Raw genomic sequence first — 17,556 nt, 5'->3', positions numbered from 1 at the left:
ACTGTATATAGCCTATATGTATAGGCTATATATACGCTTGGGGTTCAAATCCAAGAATCCCCCTCAGAGTGTGTTAGTATAAAAAGGACTTTCATCAAAAAAGTTCATTTTTTCAATCTTTTTCTTGCTTTCTTTTTTACTTTTTACTTTCACCATTTTTGCTTGTGAGTGAGATAGCTAAAGACAAGTTTAGTATGGGTTCAAAGGAGTCTGTTTGGTGTACTCTACTTCTCTATTCTTGTACATATGTGTGAAGTGTGAAATGTATTTAAAAATAAATATGACTTCAGATGTTGCTGAGAATGTTGCAGCGTGACCTGCGGTTTAAAAAGCAAAAGAGTAGTCAGAAGACTAGAAAAGTGTTATACAAGCTCATGTCAATTTACTATTTTACCATTCTCTTGTGGGTACTGATCCCCAATTTTTAGGGTGTAACTAAGAGCTTAAAGGTCACATTTAATGCAAAATACACTTTACCATGTTTTTTGAACACTAATATGCATATTTAAACTTTTTATAAAGAATATAATATGTGACCATTAAGTTCTTTTATGGATTCTTATAACATTTCCAAATTACATTTTGTTCTTCCTGCAGGTGCATTTTGAGTTGGTGGTGAAGGTTGCAGCTGCAATTGGCTAATTCTTATTACATGGAAAGTATACAAAATATTTGAATTTGTGGAAATGCACTAATAAAGTTGTGCATACTAAAGCTCTTATGTCTGTTGTCTATTGCCATGGCAACTTGTCAACTATGAGCTGTATGTATCTCTAAACTCCACTAATCTTCACAGCAGATGATATACATCAGATAAAACATGTCCAAATACACAGAGAAGAATTCATTCATTTTAATAAGAGACCATACTAAAAAAAATATACACAGGAACAAATAGGTTTATTCTTTTTTTCCAGAACATTAACACATGAGGCAAACAAACAAAGTCAGCATGATCCTCCTGAACATGATAGCCGGATGTCCTTTTATGCAACAACCATAAGATTTGTTTGTTTATACCATTCATATTTTATCAACAACCACAGCCATGTGTTTTAAAGTGTGCATTCACTGTATCTTGGGTTGCTGAATGACAGCAGAAATAGCACCAGTATATGTAAATCCATTTAGCATTGAGCTGATATCTCTCCCACTTCCATTTTCTCATTGTTCATGTGGGATTTCTCTTCTGATTGTCTCAGCATTTCAAACCAAAGCAACGACACATTTTTACCATTAGTGATTCATCAACCTGCAAACAACTGCAGCATTATATCTTCTACAAGCCCCCCTCCTATTTCTCTTTACTAGCTCCATGTTTGTCAAAAGCACCTGTTAAAAAGATATAAAATCCCTCAAAGAGTTTTGCAGCTGCATTTTTTTTTTACGTCAGTGGTCGCAAATCCCACTAAAGTCTGTGCTTTGTATGTCTGTTATGTCTTTTCCAGGCATAAGGAAATTCCTCTTCTTCAGTATCCTTTCTTGTTAGAGGACCGAGCCATGACAACTCACATTTGTCCTGTTGTTTGTACCACTTCAGTCAGTGCAGTCAGTAACATTTTGATCTGTTTTTGGATCTCCTAAATGTATGTTTTATTTGCTAATTTCATCTGCTGTTTGTCTCATTTGTTCACCTTTCCTCCATCTCCTCCTGATGTTCTCCTGATGTCCTCCACCTCCTCCTGATGTTCTCCTGATGTCCTCCATCTCCTCCTGATGTCCTCCTGATGTCCTCCATCTCCTCCTGATGTCCTCCTGATGTTCTCTCTGTTTGTCAGTAATATCTGTTGAGGCTTTGAGTGACTGTACTTATGTCTGGTTGGCCGTTCATCCAGATCTCTCTGAGAATCCGTTCGCGCTCTTCTAGCCGCTGGGCCCTGTCCAGCTCTGTAAAATAAACACACACACACACACACACACACACACACACACACACACACACACACACACACACACACACACACACACACACACAAACATACACACAAACAAACACACACAAAGAGGGTTAAATTACACTATACAGTGCCTGTTCATATAACCATCAAACTTGACATCACTATGGAGAAGACTTTCTATATTTAAGTATGACCATGTGTGTATGTGTGTGTAGATGTGTGTGTGTGTGTGTGTGCATGTGTGTGTGTATGTGTGTGTGTGTGTGTCTGTGAGTGTGTGTGTCTGTGACAGTCAAGCTCAGAGATGTAAACAGTCTGTGAAGGACGGTGTATAAATGAGTACTGACATATTATCTGACATCACAAAATCATGAAAACTAAAATTACACACAGTGATGCCTCTGACTTTTATGAGAATTCATCCAGATGCACATTTTTCAGTCGCTTCGCTCCGTAATCTCAAATAAACATTTTCGAACAAAGATATCAAACGCCGATATTTCGTTTTTGTCTGAAATTGTCATTTTTAAGATAGTTCTGTGTGTGCAGAGAAAACTTCTCCTGCTTCTATATTGTAACATGTTTTCAGCTCATGTTGTGCATTTCAATATTTGTGTTTTAATGTTTGGATTTTGTTTTGTAACTTCTATGGACCATAGACGTTATTAATGATAAAGGCCTAACTGTGTGTGTCTGTGAGAGATACCCTCAGCTGATGTAAACATGGTGGCATGCAACAGAGCTCTCTCAAAGCGTCTGCGTCTCCGTGCCGACAGGTCGGAGGTTTCATCCCAGTCCTCTGATTCGCTGTCCCCTGCAGGCCCCGCCCCTCCAGAGGTCACCACGGCCATGTTATCAGGGTTACTGTCGATAGGCTGATGGTGGGGACAGTTGTGATGGCGACGGTGATGATGCCTGTGTCTGTGGCGACGATGAGCGTGTTTACTGTTGCCATAGTGACAGTCTGCTCGGCAGTGTATCTGGAAGACGATGGCACAGAGTGTGACAAGGAGGCCAACGCTGACTCCGCCCAGAAATACCAGAGCTGTCCTCTCAGGCTGATCTAAGGAGTCGGTGGAGAGCAAAGTGAAAAAAGTTTTCAATACATTAAAGTGTGATACTGACTTGATTTCAGCTCTAAATACTGGGAAATTAACCCACTGTCAGAAGGAAAACCAGTGTTGTCATCTCGATATAACTCAAAACAGAAATGTACTCGTTATCACGGGGAAATGGAGAAAAAACAGCTCTATACTTTTCATCTTGTTTGTATTTGATAGTCTAACATTTTTGTAAAACCTGGCTCATTTCACTGCTGGAATCCTAACCTAAAAAACTAAACCTATAACACCAAGAAAAAAAGCTAAGCTAACATTAGCAGCAGAAAAGAGCTAGCCCACAGCCATGCTGTGTTTGCTTACTAAGCATCAGAACAGCAAGACCTTTTCTATTTTTGCATTTTAACCTTTTAATATATTTGTTATATGCTTCTGATTTTATGACCTGCCTGTTTTATTTAGCTTCTTAAATAAAAAGTTTTATTTCTAATATTTTGTCTTTAAATTCATTTTAATGGCCTTCTGCAGAATGTGGGATTGAAACACTGACTGTTTTTTAGTAAGTATTAAAGACAATATAATTAATTAATACCTGCAATAAAGGTGTAGGCTGCCAGTATGTTGCTGATCATTGCCATCTCCTTGGAGCCCACCTCCACCTCCATATTTGGGCTTCCTGTTGTCGGAGTGCTCATTATTGTTGGGAGTTGACCTTGTTGTATTGTCCAATAGAGGTCAGTGGAGCTCATACACGATCCCCCTAGATTACAGGTTTTAGGGGTAGCGGTGGGGCAGAGAGGACAGAAGTAAGAAAATAAAGAGGAAAGAAACAAGAGAAAAGATGAAAGTCAGTGATTGTATTGAATGGTAACTCAGGTTTTTAAATGTCCTTGGTACTGGACTCTCAGTCAGAGTGGAACCAGCCATGCTCATTAAATGTCCAGCCAGGGTCATGTATCAATGATGAAGTGTGATTAAAAATACAGTCTTGTAAAGAGATACATTACCAGTCATTAATACTAATGTATAGCTAACATGTGTCTTATATGGAGACAAAATAAGTTAATTATATAATTAGAAGGTTTCAAAGTCTACCTATCACTTCTTAGCTCTCCTCTTGTTATAAACATGCCTGAGATGTTAGCCTGCAGGGTATACATAAAAGTAAAGGTAATCATAACCCAGAATCTTCTTCAGTCGCATACCAATATCCAAACACAAAACCATAAAAATAGTCATTATTCACACCCAAGCACACATACTTTAGGTGTGAAGCATATTGTATTTCAGTAGCAGTAATATAAAAACAAAAAAATATATAAAAACAAATAAACAAGCACCAATACAGATTAACTTACAGACTTAAATTAGACAAAGTGAAAACTTTAGGAGAGTTTCTGGAAATTGAAGGAAACAAAAAATAGGGGACAGAATAAGATTTCCGAAGGAGCTGTAAAGTGCCTTTCAAATGAAGCAGAAGAAAACACAAAGAGATTAAACATACTAGGGAAAAAGAGAGGTGAGGAAGTCAATCACGGCTTTGACTTAGATTCTAAGTCAACCACTAGGTGGCAACAAAATGCAATCAGTCAACAGGCTTTAAATAGATTCACTCTCATTTAAATGATGCTGACCTTGCTGCTGGACATAAACATTATCCTTCTTTTAAATGTCTTAATTCTCAGTGATTATTTTTGGCATAAAAAAACACAACTTGCAGTGGCGTTGTCCTAAATGTTCCTATCAATAGGATGTTGCATCCATTACTCAGTTTAGAAGAATCCATTTTTAAAGTTATCATTAAAATATGAGGATATTTTTAGGCATCTTGTCCCGTTCTTTCCTTGGAACTTGAATGTGTTTTGTTTCAGCAGGTATAAACATACCACACCATGTATTACCAACTCTTATTTGTGACAGCCAGGTTAAATGTAGGGTAGAGCAAAGTAGTTCTATACAGTATTGTGTCTAGACATGTAGCCCCACACCCAGTCTGCTGGAAGTCCCCACACACACTCAGGATTATATCTATAGTGGAAGTGTGTTACCTATTGATGGATCAGGTGTACACATCTTTATATATTTAGTATTCAGTTTTCTCAAAGGTGGAAGGATGGTAGAGGGAGAGAGAGAGAGAGAGAGAGAGAGAGAGAGAGAGAGAGAGAGAAAGAGAGAAAAGGGTTCTGAGTAAAACAAGATGAGCATGGGAAGACAGGAGTCTCATCTGTTTCTTTTCTTGCCTGATCTGTTAATCTTAAGAGCTGCCTTATGAGACGTATTGAAAAATCTGTTTATGTTTATATCTTGTGAAATCGCTTCCCAGAGTGTTTCTTTATGTTCCATCCTACAAGAGTTGAAATTATTTCAAATACATGGAGCTTTAGAGGAGTTTGACTAAATAGCATGCTGGTGTCTTTAAGTGATAATAACATCAGTGCCTTAACTATTCCTCCAGGAGCTTTTCTTACAATAAATCTGGATGAAGAAAAAAGGTGACATGGAAGTAAAGACAACACTTAGTTCATTTTCCTCTGAAGTTAATTTGCATTGGCTTATCATAGATTCAATTCACCTCAATACATCAACCAATACAACACTCAGTACCCCAGACCAGAGGTTCCCAAACTTATCAGCCTGCCACCCCCCAAAGTAACGGTGCTAGAGACGGTGGACCCCTACGTTCCCTGGAGTTGGTTAAGGCATTTATCATTTCATTATTTTTTTTAAATTTCATCATAAATCTCCCTCAACAAGTATGGTTTTATTTTCAATTGAACTTATTTTTGAATATATTTTCACAGTAATGGGTAAAATATCCAATCTAAAATAATTTCACATCTCCCGACCCCATTTCAGTTTCGTTCCCCCAGGGGCTCCTCGCCCCCACTTTGGGAACCAATGCCCTAGACGACAACAAATCAATGAGAAAGTAAGATCTCAAATACTGCACAACCCCTGTGTCATTATTTCACTTGTTTAACACAGAGCAGTTTTGCCTCTTCTTGCCGTTCCTAAAATCTGCTACGTCTACATCTGTATTATAGATCACATGAAGGTTGGAAACCACTGACATGAACTCTGGATTGTTTAATACACCTTGCTCTCATGTGAAGTGATGACAGGTGACTCAGAGCACTGAGGCTTTGCATGTTTATTATGACATACTGTAAATCTAATGCTGTGTTCATGTGAATGCATCATGTGTTTGGACTGCCTGAGTTATACTGCTCCAGAAATAAAGCTCTCTGCATCAGCTAGTCCAGCTGTTGACCCCCTACCAGCCGCCCCACCCTCCAACCCCCAGTGTGGTTAATGCAAAAAGTAAGTAAAACACAGACATAGTTTATATTACCATCCCTTATTGAGCTGATGGATACTCAAATCCTGCAAGTAACCTAAGCCCATTCTCTTAACCCACAAAATTGTAATGACAGAGTTGATTAGTATCAGTACACAAGGGGGACATTAGAGATCTGTGATCTGTGCTGGAAGCGTAACATCATGATTACACAGAGAATTGGTGAAGCCCCTTGGCGAGAAATGCATTACTGACAATCTTCAGCTATATTTTGTAATGTTCTCCAAACTTTCAAATCAGCAGACACAGAATGGAGCAGAGTTATCAGGAGACTGATTTTCTCTTTTCATAGCTTTTTTTATTTTATGAATGTGTTGTGATTTCCCCAGCTGACAACTTTAGACACGTCTCATTACATGTGGATGTGTTCTCACTGGCTGTTTATGAGCTTTCCTGAGCATAATTATTTCATGAGGGCAGACTTGACTTTACAACAAACAATATTATACAATGAAAACAAAAGCTTTACAAATGGAACATCTTTAAGCCTTTGGGCTAAAACTGTGCTGTAGTATAAAGAAGAACAAAACCTGCATGATGTAGTGCACTTTCAGCAGCAAGAAGTGAAGACATGGGTAAAAAGTTTAAAGTTTGAATTTGGATAATATATAAAAAATGGATGATGCGCCCAGAGAAGATTGAACTGGCAGAATATTTAAGGATATTTTTTGCTGTAAAAACGTTGTAACAGAAGACGCAGTGCTGTGACCTTTATGGTTCATTACTAAATTACAAATCTGCTTTTCCCCCGACACATTCCTAGAAACTTGTTTTCAGGAAGAAGTTGTTTTGGTGTCATCGTCCTCACATGCCTTTAGCATATTAACACACCTCAGGTAATTATGTTTTAAACCTAACAAAAGTGATAAAAGCGATGCATCTACTGTACTAAGAGACTGCAAAAGGAAACAACATAACAAGTCGTATTATATGATGCTTTAGTGCAACATAACACAACCAAACACAACACAGCCTCCAAGCAGTTCTAAATCCACCGACTGTCAGGAACATTTTGTGATGGTGTGTGTAAATCCTGGAGGACGGCGAACCCCCCCCCCCCCCCCCCCCGCTCTCTCGCTTACTCTCATTTTTTGTCTTTTGGTTATAGTTATTTAGGTTACTGTTGGTAACAGCAAAAAACAAAGTCATCATGTCTTACAGGATGACTCACTGTTAAGGAAGAGACACAAGCAAATAATACAACAGAGATCAGTGTCACAGGCGGTAAATGTAGTGGAAGACATCCTGCCATAATTGTGTATCAGGCAGCTCAACATCACAGTTGTGTTAGGACATTAGCATGAGACATGTGGCCCGCAGCCAATTCATTACAAGAGGTCACATCGTCCAACAATCTAGATCACAGGAGCTGTTTAAACTGTGATACAACTTCACACTATCTATCTGTCTATCTATCTGTCTGTCTGTCTGTCTGTCTGTCTGTCTGTCTATCTGTCTGTCTGTCTGTCTGTCTGTCTATCTGTCTGTCTGTCTGTCTGTCTGTCTGTCTGTCTGTCTGTCTGTCTATCTGTCTGTCTGTCTGTCTGTCTGTCTGTCTGTCTATCTGTCTGTCTGTCTGTCTGTCTGTCTGTCTGTCTGTCTATCTATCTGTCTATCTATCTATCTGTCTATCTATCTGTCTGTCTGTCTGTCTGTCTGTCTATCTATCTATCTGTCTGTCTGTCTGTCTGTCTATCTATCTGTCTGTCTGTCTGTCTGTCTGTCTGTCTATCTGTCTGTCTATCTATCTGTCTATCTATCTATCTGTCTGTCTGTCTGTCTGTCTGTCTATCTGTCTGTCTATCTGTCTGTCTGTCTATCTATCTGTCTGTCTGTCTGTCTGTCTATCTATCTGTCTATCTATCTGTCTGTCTGTCTGTCTATCTATCTATCTAACTATCTGTCTGTCTGTCTGTCTATCTATCTATCTATCTATCTATCTATCTATCTGTCTGTCTGTCTGTCTGTCTGTCTGTCTGTCTGTCTGTCTATCTATCTATCTATCTGTCTGTCTGTCTGTCTGTCTGTCTGTCTGTCTGTCTGTCTGTCTGTCTATCTATCTATCTATCTGTCTGTCTGTCTGTCTGTCTGTCTGTCTATCTATCTGTCTGTCTGTCTGTCTATCTGTCTGTCTGTCTGTCTGTCTGTCTATCTGTCTGTCTGTCTATCTATCTCTCCGTCCATCTGTCAGACTCAAACAGTGTTTTCCGAGTGATGTGTGAACCAACATGTAATAAATGAAATTTCTGAATTGTTTTAAGGAGGGCAGGGAGCATTCACTTCCTGGAGTCTCTCTGTTGGTAACCTATCCACTGCTAATGGCCTATAAATAGTAAAGACTGTAACTTCCAGCAAAACAACAAATTGTGATTCATGCATTTCAGCTTTCGCACTAAATCAAAAACAGACTGAGACTGAATTGTTAGTTGAGTAGGCACACTGAGCTTTAACTAATTCTGTCTGGTTTAAATATTCTCTAGGGTTGACATGATATCATCTCATTAAATAGTAAAAGATAAAATAAGCTATAACTTTTTAATACAACGGCAACAAAAATAGACATCCTAGGCATCCAGAGATGGGTTATATCTTATTTATAGTTACCAACAATTACAAACAAACTCCTGCTGACTGTCTAAACTACAAATACGCTGGCAACATTTTGGTACTGAAACGTTGTTCAATGAACACAGGGCTGTCTCTCTCTTTTGCTTGCAGCAGCTTTTGGTGGAAATAAGACTGATGATCTTTAGTTATTTTAAAGCTTCTGTACTGTTTGATCATTTCAATCATTAAAATAACGGTGATTGCATCGTTTTAAAACACAAAGCATCAAAAAGTAATAAAGTTTCCAAAATGTTGACAATGATACTCCCTAATTAAAGCTACCAGGAGGTGTACAATGTTCATTGCTACAGTAGAAGTAAAGCAAATTGCCCCTCGGGGATAATTAAGTTTACCTTGACCTTGACCTTGAAGCTGTTAGTTAATTTATTCTACTCAAAAATACAATGTTAGAGGAAGGGCCGTTGTATAAAACTTATGAGCTACACAGGCATAACACTTCACTTTAAGCTTTAGAGGTTCTGTTATTTGCAGATTATATTACCTGTAGACAGAGACAGGATGACTTTTTCATTGTTTCCACTCCAACAGGTTTTACAGTTGCACCAATTCTCTCATCTAATTCCCGGCAAGAAACCAAGTCAGCAAACTTTCCAAATATCCAACTTTCCTTCCCCTTTATTTTTTGTACTTCTTGAAGTAATTGAGGCATTAGGTTTATCTTATAGAGGTCATTCAGACAACTGCAAACACGTGTTCAGCAGCAATAGAGAAGAATAACTTGACATGCTTTCAGTATGCAATTTATTTTTGTTTGTATCAAAGCAAATTACTTTCCCATCCTTCATTTTCTATAAACTCATCATCATCATTATCCCATTTTCCCCCTTTGTCTGCAGTCTGGCCAAATACTTATGAGGCACAATAGCTCCTTGTTTTTATCCATGAGGTAAAGAGGACATTATGGTTCCCTCCCCTTTTTGTAGGACACACACACACTCACAGTCATATAGGAGATACGCAGGAGATACACATGCACTCTTCGCACATATCGTCCACGCGCACTCATCACACTGAGCGTATTTTTCCCTCAGCAAGGGTGTAATGCTAATGCAACGTGACACAGGCCTTTCACTCTGCTGTTGCACTGTTACTATCCAACATGACCTGAGGAGAGACAGCAAGAGGCAGAGAGACACGGCATGGACACAGAATTAGACAAAATGAGGTAGCAGATGGAGAGCATTAGAGCAGGAGAAAAATAAAAGACAGAAGCCGTGTAGCAAGAGATTGATGTGGAAAGAATACAGAAAGTGGAGTCTTTCATCAAAGTAATACATTTCATCATCATCACCATCATAGACTATTACAGCATCAGTCTCACCAACAGAACAATCATGTGATATCTCATCACATGCACATGCAAACGCTCTGTTTACACTTACATTTTATTAATGCTGGGGTCCCATCTGGAGTGTGTTTACTCCTCTCCTCTCTCCTCCTGTCTTCCTCCTCTCCTCTCCTCTCCTCTCCTCTCTGCTCTGGTCCTCTCCTCCCTCTGCTCTGTCCTCCTTTACTCCCTGCTCTTTACTCTCTCCTCACCATTCCTACCACCTCCTCCCCTATTAACTCCTCTCTGCTCTTTGCCTTTCACTCAACAGTATAATTATATGTACAAATCTTCTTTCAGACGTCAGATTGGCTCACGTAAACAAGTCCCTTTCTCCTCTTTACTTTCTCAAGTAGACACAAAGAAAATGTTTCATTCATTTTCCTCTTCAGTCCGTCTTCTTTCTGTCATACGGGAGCAGTAGGAGGTTTGTTGCTCTGGCTGTTTCACAGAGTGGTGTTTTCCGTTGTATTCCATTTTTGTTTTTCCAGCTTATTTTCCCACACACACAGAGACAGAGGTCAGGTCTTCCTCAGGGCAGAAATGTGACATGAAAGACCCTGACAGGTCGGCAAAACCCCTCTCTTCTCTCTTCTCCAAATGTCTGCATCCCCTTCTCTCTCTGGCTCTGTGATTCCCTCATCCCCCTCATGAACACGCATTCAGCCACATACACGCACAGAGTTGGAATTGCCCCTGCCTTCCTGGTTTCTATCTCTTTCTTTCAACAGTGGGAGGAGAGAGTGAAGGGTGAAGGAGGCGAGAGGGAGGGACAGAACAAACTGAGAGCCTATATTCACATGAAACACATTGTACATGCTCAAACCACGTGCCCATATGTAGATTTCACATATTTTAAATGATCAAATGTGATATTTTAAAAATCAAACAGTCAGATGCACACATGCTTTTATCGCCTATCAGAGGAGATGGAATTTAATATTTAAAATTTTTAGTAGAAAAAATATATATTTTTAAACCCAGCTATTTCAAGCAACACAATTCAAAAGGAAGTGGCAGGGATAACACCAACAATAAAACAAAGCATTGAAACAGTCATGAGTAAAACAATGTGCAGAGAAGTTCATATATGTAAACACTGAATGCCAGTGAGCACCGTATAGATGAGTTATTGTTATTTCATTACGCTGTGTTTGGGAATTCACCCTCGTCAGGCAGGTTTGCACACAGACAGATGATTACATGCCTGTTGTTGGTGTATATCTTATAACTAAAAGTGTGTGTTCATGTCTCTGTGTAGCTGACTGATTTTGATGGAAATATGAGAGAGATGTTCAAGAGCTTAGTCAACAGCTTTCTAAAATTCACTCTATATTTTATAAAAAATGTATCAGCAAACCTGACAACTTGGCAAGTTATTTTTTGCACTGATTATGCAACAGGAAAAGCTGAAAACCTCCTGCACTTGGTCTTGTGCTGACAGACTTATCCAGGTTAAAAGCTCTCGACAGGTAAATATAAAAAAAAAAAAAAACAACTCTGCAAAGGGTCTCTTAAAACTTTAATGACACTTTGCTCTAAGGTAAGGTAGACTTTGTATGACTGCATTCAGCCCTGTTAGCTTTGAAACAAAACATCTACATTACATAAAAGTTGTTTTACAAGAGCTCAATTAGCATTACACTACTTTTAGAACTGAGAGTATCAGCCTAAAGGTCGATAGGATAGGCACTAAATTTAAGGTAACTGTAATTTAAGCTAGCTATTAGTAATGTGGCCTATGGGTGCTAAGGCTAACAGTCTACTTACTGGGGTATCAACGGGTTATGTTGTTTTACTTTGACTCATGGCCTTGAGTCTTTCTGGATAATCTGTATCCTATCCATTGTTTTTTCATTAACTAATCAATACAAAAGAAACTTTCCATACATCGAGACAGTCCTACAAAACGATGAAATCGTAGAGGACTACAGTCTATGAGAGGTAAGTGCCAGTTTGACTATTTGAGATTTGACGTTTTATTATTAACCTATCAAGCAGCTATAAAAACTTCAAAGTCCAAACAACAACATTTTGACACCTGTGGTGATAAAAAGGGAAAGTCTAGAGCTAACCGCGGGGTCAAGGCTAAGTGCTAACACTTCTAAGTGACTCTTTTTTTGTTACATTAGCCATTACACTCTACGGCGCCCCTTAAGTCCCAGAAAGTAAAAGACAATTATATTGTGCGCAAAAGATAATAACTTGTGTGCACAAAATAGAAATGTTCACTTTTGGGGAATTTAGGGGCCCCTTAGTTCTCTGAATCATGCTCAGGGGGGAAGCTTAAACAATGTTAGCATGTTGTCACTTGTTTTAAGTTTATAGGGAACAACTCAAATCATGCTTCATAATTGATCATTATCAGCAATAGATAGTGAAAATCTGAGGGACATGAAGCCATATTCAAGTAAAAACTACATATTTTATAACCCATAGACAACAGCTTACAGAAGCCTTCGTGATTTAGCCTAAAAGCTAACATTACTGTTTGATATTTACACAGCATTCTCTAAAGGGTGTAAATTCCTTACTTACGGTTATATTAGCTGCCTGACCTAATGGGCTGATCACTATGAAGTTTCACCTCTGCATATGGCCTGATGTGCAACCATATTTGATCTCTTTATTGTCTTTCAGTTTCTGTTCAGTTTCTGAGGTTTGAGGATTTGTCAGACTCCCTTTGTTTTAATCGTTATAACAGGATTTGAAAATTTAGTTGACCATCAGACAAAAAGGCATGCAGTGTTAATGTGGTGAATGAACTACTCCCAGTTTACGACCTATGAAGTATGATTCTGTTCCTTTCCCCTACATGTTTCACCTCCCACTCTTTGATATGGAATAATTTACTACCCAGCTACTTTGTGTTGGCACCTTCCTTTTTCTCATAGGCTATACATTCACATACTTATCATTAGATTGACAACTAAACACAATATTGAAGAGCCCTATTTATTGAATAAGAGAATGATTGTGATAATGAGAATGATTTGATCCATATCAGCACATAGCTCACTTTTCTCCACAGACAGTCTTCTTTTGGAGTGTGTTTTCATGGTTAAGGTGTTCAGTGGATGCTCTGGTCAGAAGACAAAGGTAAGTAACAGACTTATTTATTTTTGGCCTTTACACGAGGTATACAATATTATGGAATTAAAGAGATATTAGTAATACATAGTTTCATGAGACTGACAGTAACCAGACATCCTTGATTGTCAGCTTGTTTTTAGGTTGAGGTTAGGTCTGCTAAGCCAGGCTGTACATACATGTGTAACCTTATCACTTCTGTACAGAGTTTATAGTTTCATATCCGTATGTTATTTAAAAAATAAATAATATAATTGATCAATTTTTGATTGCACCATAGAAGTCTCTCGGTTTTGGACAATACTCAGGTCTAGGTGTTATCTGATTGGGTGTCAGGAAGATAAAAACTAAAACATATTTTTTTAGATATTTCACTTTACATAACACATTCAGCTAAAGTGGCGATATATTGAAATGTCATCAAAGTGTAAAGGCTTGATTATCAGGGAACCATTTCTGCCATCAGATTATGTTTGAGATCTGTTCTCAGTCTTGTCGAGTGATCGGTTTGTGCGCCTCATGTATTGATTCTGTGGCTCTCGAAGCAGGCGGCCCGGGTTCAAATCCTTACTCTCTCTGTCCCTGGTTTCTGGCTCTGTCAACTCTCCTGTCTCTACAATAAAGGCATAAACAAACAAATCTTTAAAGCGATTGCTCCAGAATCTTTGAGAAGAAAGTATAGACGCAGGTGAAGGTGATTAAAACAAGCAAACTTCTTCCACTTCTCTTTGTGCGTGCATTCAAAATACATGCATTGCTTGCCATCTATAATGCATCCATTTGTGCCCCTCCTGCTCAGGACGATGAAATATTAACACTGTTAACTGTATTTCTGGTGTTGTGTTGTCATTTCTCAGTGAAATAGCCAGGGACAGGAGTTGTGAGTTTCAGATGCCTGTCAGGAACACTGACCTGCATAAAAGTACAGTTTACCTCCACTGGTATGTCATTTTATTTTCCATGACTGGGGGGGGGGGGGGGTGAACCTGCAGTCTAAAATAAAACAGGGTCAAATTCATTATGGATGAAACTATTTAATAATTACTGATGGATTTAAAGAAGCACTCAAGCTAGAAATATTCAAAACCCATCTTAAAATACGCCCAAATTCTTAGATTCTTGAATTGTCTTTGTTGAGGCTGTGATTTCCTATGTGACATGTTTAAAAAATGTGTTTAGAAAAATGAAGGATGGTGTTGCAAATATTCTGCACTTTAATTGTTTTCACCACTTTGTATTTAAAGTTAAAAACCAACACTGCATGAGTCGTTCACTCAAAAGTGTCCTATCTGGAAAAACACAAAACCTTAAAGCAACATTAAACTAACAGTGACTAAACAATGTATCAAATGTCAATGTGGAATCGATGTGACAAAGGTGATGCTCACAGTTATAGTCTCCAGGAAATGATCAACCCAACCTGCAGACTTCCTCTACAGAGTTTAAGAGTGAGATTTGCTCCTCGTTTACTGCTTCACGGTCACTGCTCTCAGTGTAGAAGGAGGCAGCTGTTTCCCACTAAAAAGCCCTAAAGTCATGTTGTACAGCACAGATAGTAGCACAGCAGACTGTCAGAGTTAGCAACAAGCTAGTGAACACAAAGAAGCATTTAGCAACTAGAGAGCTGGATATATCCCAAAGGAGTTGGTGGAGAACAGAATAGGGCTTAAAGTGAATGAAAATTGGGCCCACTGTATCTTCACTGCTTAAAAACAGGTCACAAATGTATAATTTCATTTTTATAACAAGGCTCAGTGATTTCCTAAATGAGATGATTCAGCAAACTTGACTCAAACTACAGTCAATAGTACATCTGTAAGGGATTATTTCCAGCTGTGGATCAATACACATTTGACGCTCTAGTGAGTATTAATTGCAGCAGGATGACCTACTTTGGATTAGCCAAAAGAACTGTTCATTGTGATGAACAACATGTCAGCCACATTTGGAGTATCATTGCTTTTAATCATTTATATGAAGAGAACTGAGGACTGAACGCTCAAATTAACAATCTTTTTTGGGGTTTTAGTTACACAGGACACATCAGTCCGTTGCTGACTTTGGTCTATGCTTCATACTTTACGTACAAAATTAGGCCATCTTGTGCTACATGTGATTGATTTCCCAGATAAGGGATGCAAGAATAGCAGTTTTTGGCCGGATTAATAGCTTTGTTGATTTTATAAGGTATGATGCATTGTGGGGCTGCACAGTGGTTAGCGTTGTTGCCTCACAGCGAGGAGGTTCCTTGTTTGAATCCCGGTTGAACAGGGCTTCTCTGTGTGGAGTCTGAATGTTCTTTCCAGGTACTCCGGTGTCCTCCCACAGTCCAAAGACATGCTAGGATCACCTGAGAGGTGTGAATGTGACTGGTTGTATGTCTCTGTACTATGGTTGGTTTCTTATGCTTTGTTATATTCTGATCTTTATGCTCGTTCATGTGTCAAAGCACTTTGTAAAATCCTTGGTTTTTTTTTAAAAAAAGTACAAGTTTACAAATAAAAGTTATTATTACTATTATTAGGTCAGCCCTGTGATCGACTGGTGAATGGACCAGGGTGTACCTGCCTCTTGACCAATGCCCCTCCGCAACCCCTAACGGGAAAAGTGGTAAAGATAATGGATGGGTAATGCTTTGTTATAGATTGAATTAAATGAGATCTGAAACATTTGAATGGATCAGTGACAAAGATTATATCATTTATCAATGTATATCACTCACAGTGGAATTTCAGCTGAATATTGAGTACTAATACTTTTCACATTGATCATCATATTTTCTTCAACTTTCACAATGCTGTGTTACAACGTTCACCAGCTTTAAGGCCCCTGTAATAAAAGACCTCTAGTGATGGAACAATGTGTTACCCTGTGGGGAAGTTTTTTGTTTGTGTCTTCTTTGAGGGCACAGAGGATAAGAACATCCAACATGTCACACTGAAGGTTTCATGCTGTTCAAAAATTGACCTTAAAGAAGAATATCAGCGTGTAATCATGTATGTCAACATCACAGATAAATTAAAGATAGATTATAGATAGATAGATCATCATAAACTCTACTCATAGTATGGAGAAAATAACCTTTACTCTTCAATTTCAGAAGGTAAACGAACATATCAAAAAACGGTGATTCTAAAAATGACTAAATGAAACAATTTATTCAAACACTTTGTTTGTTTTCACAGAAAATGCACAGTGCTGCTCCTAACTGGAGGATGTGAAAACTTCTCCCAGCGCTGCTCAAATTTTAATTTAGTGCTTCTGAAAGCTTTTTTATTATTTCATATTCTGAAAAACAATGTTCCTACTGCTAGATGAAGACACCCAGGAGCTTCATTTTTTATTTGACAATAGGAAGAGACCTGGCTGACCTTTAATACACACTCCGGCTCTCATTTACTCTCTGTTGCTTCAGGCCACCTTCGCTCAACATAGGTTTTTGGCCACAAAACGGACCTCTCATTATTTTTTGTGTTTGCTTTGTGTGTGTGTGTGTGTGTGTGTGTGTGTGTGTGTGTGTATGTGTGTATGTGTGTGTGTTACATAAGACAGCTGTTCATGTGGTGATAATCAAATCATTCCCATGACTGAGTCAAGTGGAACTGAGGGCCTCTCCGACTCATCCTCCGTGCACATGGCACTGTCTCTCTGCATACTCTCCTTCTCTGTCCACACATGTGTTTATTCCTTTCAGTCTCTGCTTTTTCCTCCTCCTGGCTCCAAACTGCTCTCTTCTTCTGCTTAACTGCACTTTCATTTCAGACTTTATCCCACTCGCTCTCTCTCTGCTGACCTCGTCTGAACCATTGCCTTTTTGTTGGTTATTTTGGTCATTCACTGTCCCTCCAATCATATCTAAAATTCAATGGGAAGACGATTTATGAGTCATGATTAATTTTCATACAAGGGCTGAAAATATGATAACTAAGTATTTAAGAAGAAACTCAAAATATAACTCATATCTTTCTGCATTGAAGTACAGAATACAAATATGTTTTGATTGGTAGATGATCACAAAAAGATCCAGAAAATGTTTTAGTATGCAACTTTATTTGACGGAAACACACCGGCCTAATAAAGTAAAAAAAGTTGATCTCTTCAAGCTTTTCACTCAGTGCACCTTGGAAGTTGGTGAAGTTGTGCCAGAAACCCCTACCCTGCTTCTAGATGTGACAAAGACACATATCTGACATTTAT

General features: G+C 38.6%; 1 protein-coding gene across 1 annotated transcript; it reads right to left on the bottom strand.

Moving 5' to 3' along the window:
* Positions 1-881: 881 nt before the first annotated feature.
* Positions 882-10,962, bottom strand: eva1a (eva-1 homolog A (C. elegans)). The gene is made up of 4 exons (XM_061041073.1): positions 10,325-10,962; positions 3,549-3,716; positions 2,605-2,961; positions 882-1,887 (listed from the first exon to the last, which is right to left on the bottom strand). Exons 2-4 carry the CDS (start codon positions 3,703-3,705, stop codon positions 1,775-1,777), a joined length of 627 nt encoding a protein of 208 aa, XP_060897056.1. The 5' UTR covers positions 3,706-3,716; positions 10,325-10,962; the 3' UTR covers positions 882-1,774.
* Positions 10,963-17,556: the final 6,594 nt, after the last annotated feature.

Source organism: Labrus mixtus, chromosome 1, assembly GCF_963584025.1.
Source record: "Labrus mixtus chromosome 1, fLabMix1.1, whole genome shotgun sequence".
Classification (NCBI taxonomy): Eukaryota; Metazoa; Chordata; class Actinopteri; order Labriformes; family Labridae; genus Labrus; species Labrus mixtus.
This window is presented reverse-complemented; position numbering and strand designations above follow the sequence as displayed.

Excerpts from the sequence above, each read along its gene's own strand:
- eva1a (XM_061041073.1), bottom strand. The coding sequence starts at position 3,705 with ATGAGCTCCACTGACCTCTATTGGACAATACAACAAGGTCAACTCCCA. Across the intron at positions 2,962-3,548 it reads AGCCTACACCTTTATTGCAG|ATCAGCCTGAGAGGACAGCT; the intron begins GTATTAATTAAT and ends CCGACTCCTTAG. Across the intron at positions 1,888-2,604 it reads CATGTTTACATCAGCTGAGG|AGCTGGACAGGGCCCAGCGG; the intron begins GTATCTCTCACA and ends TTTATTTTACAG.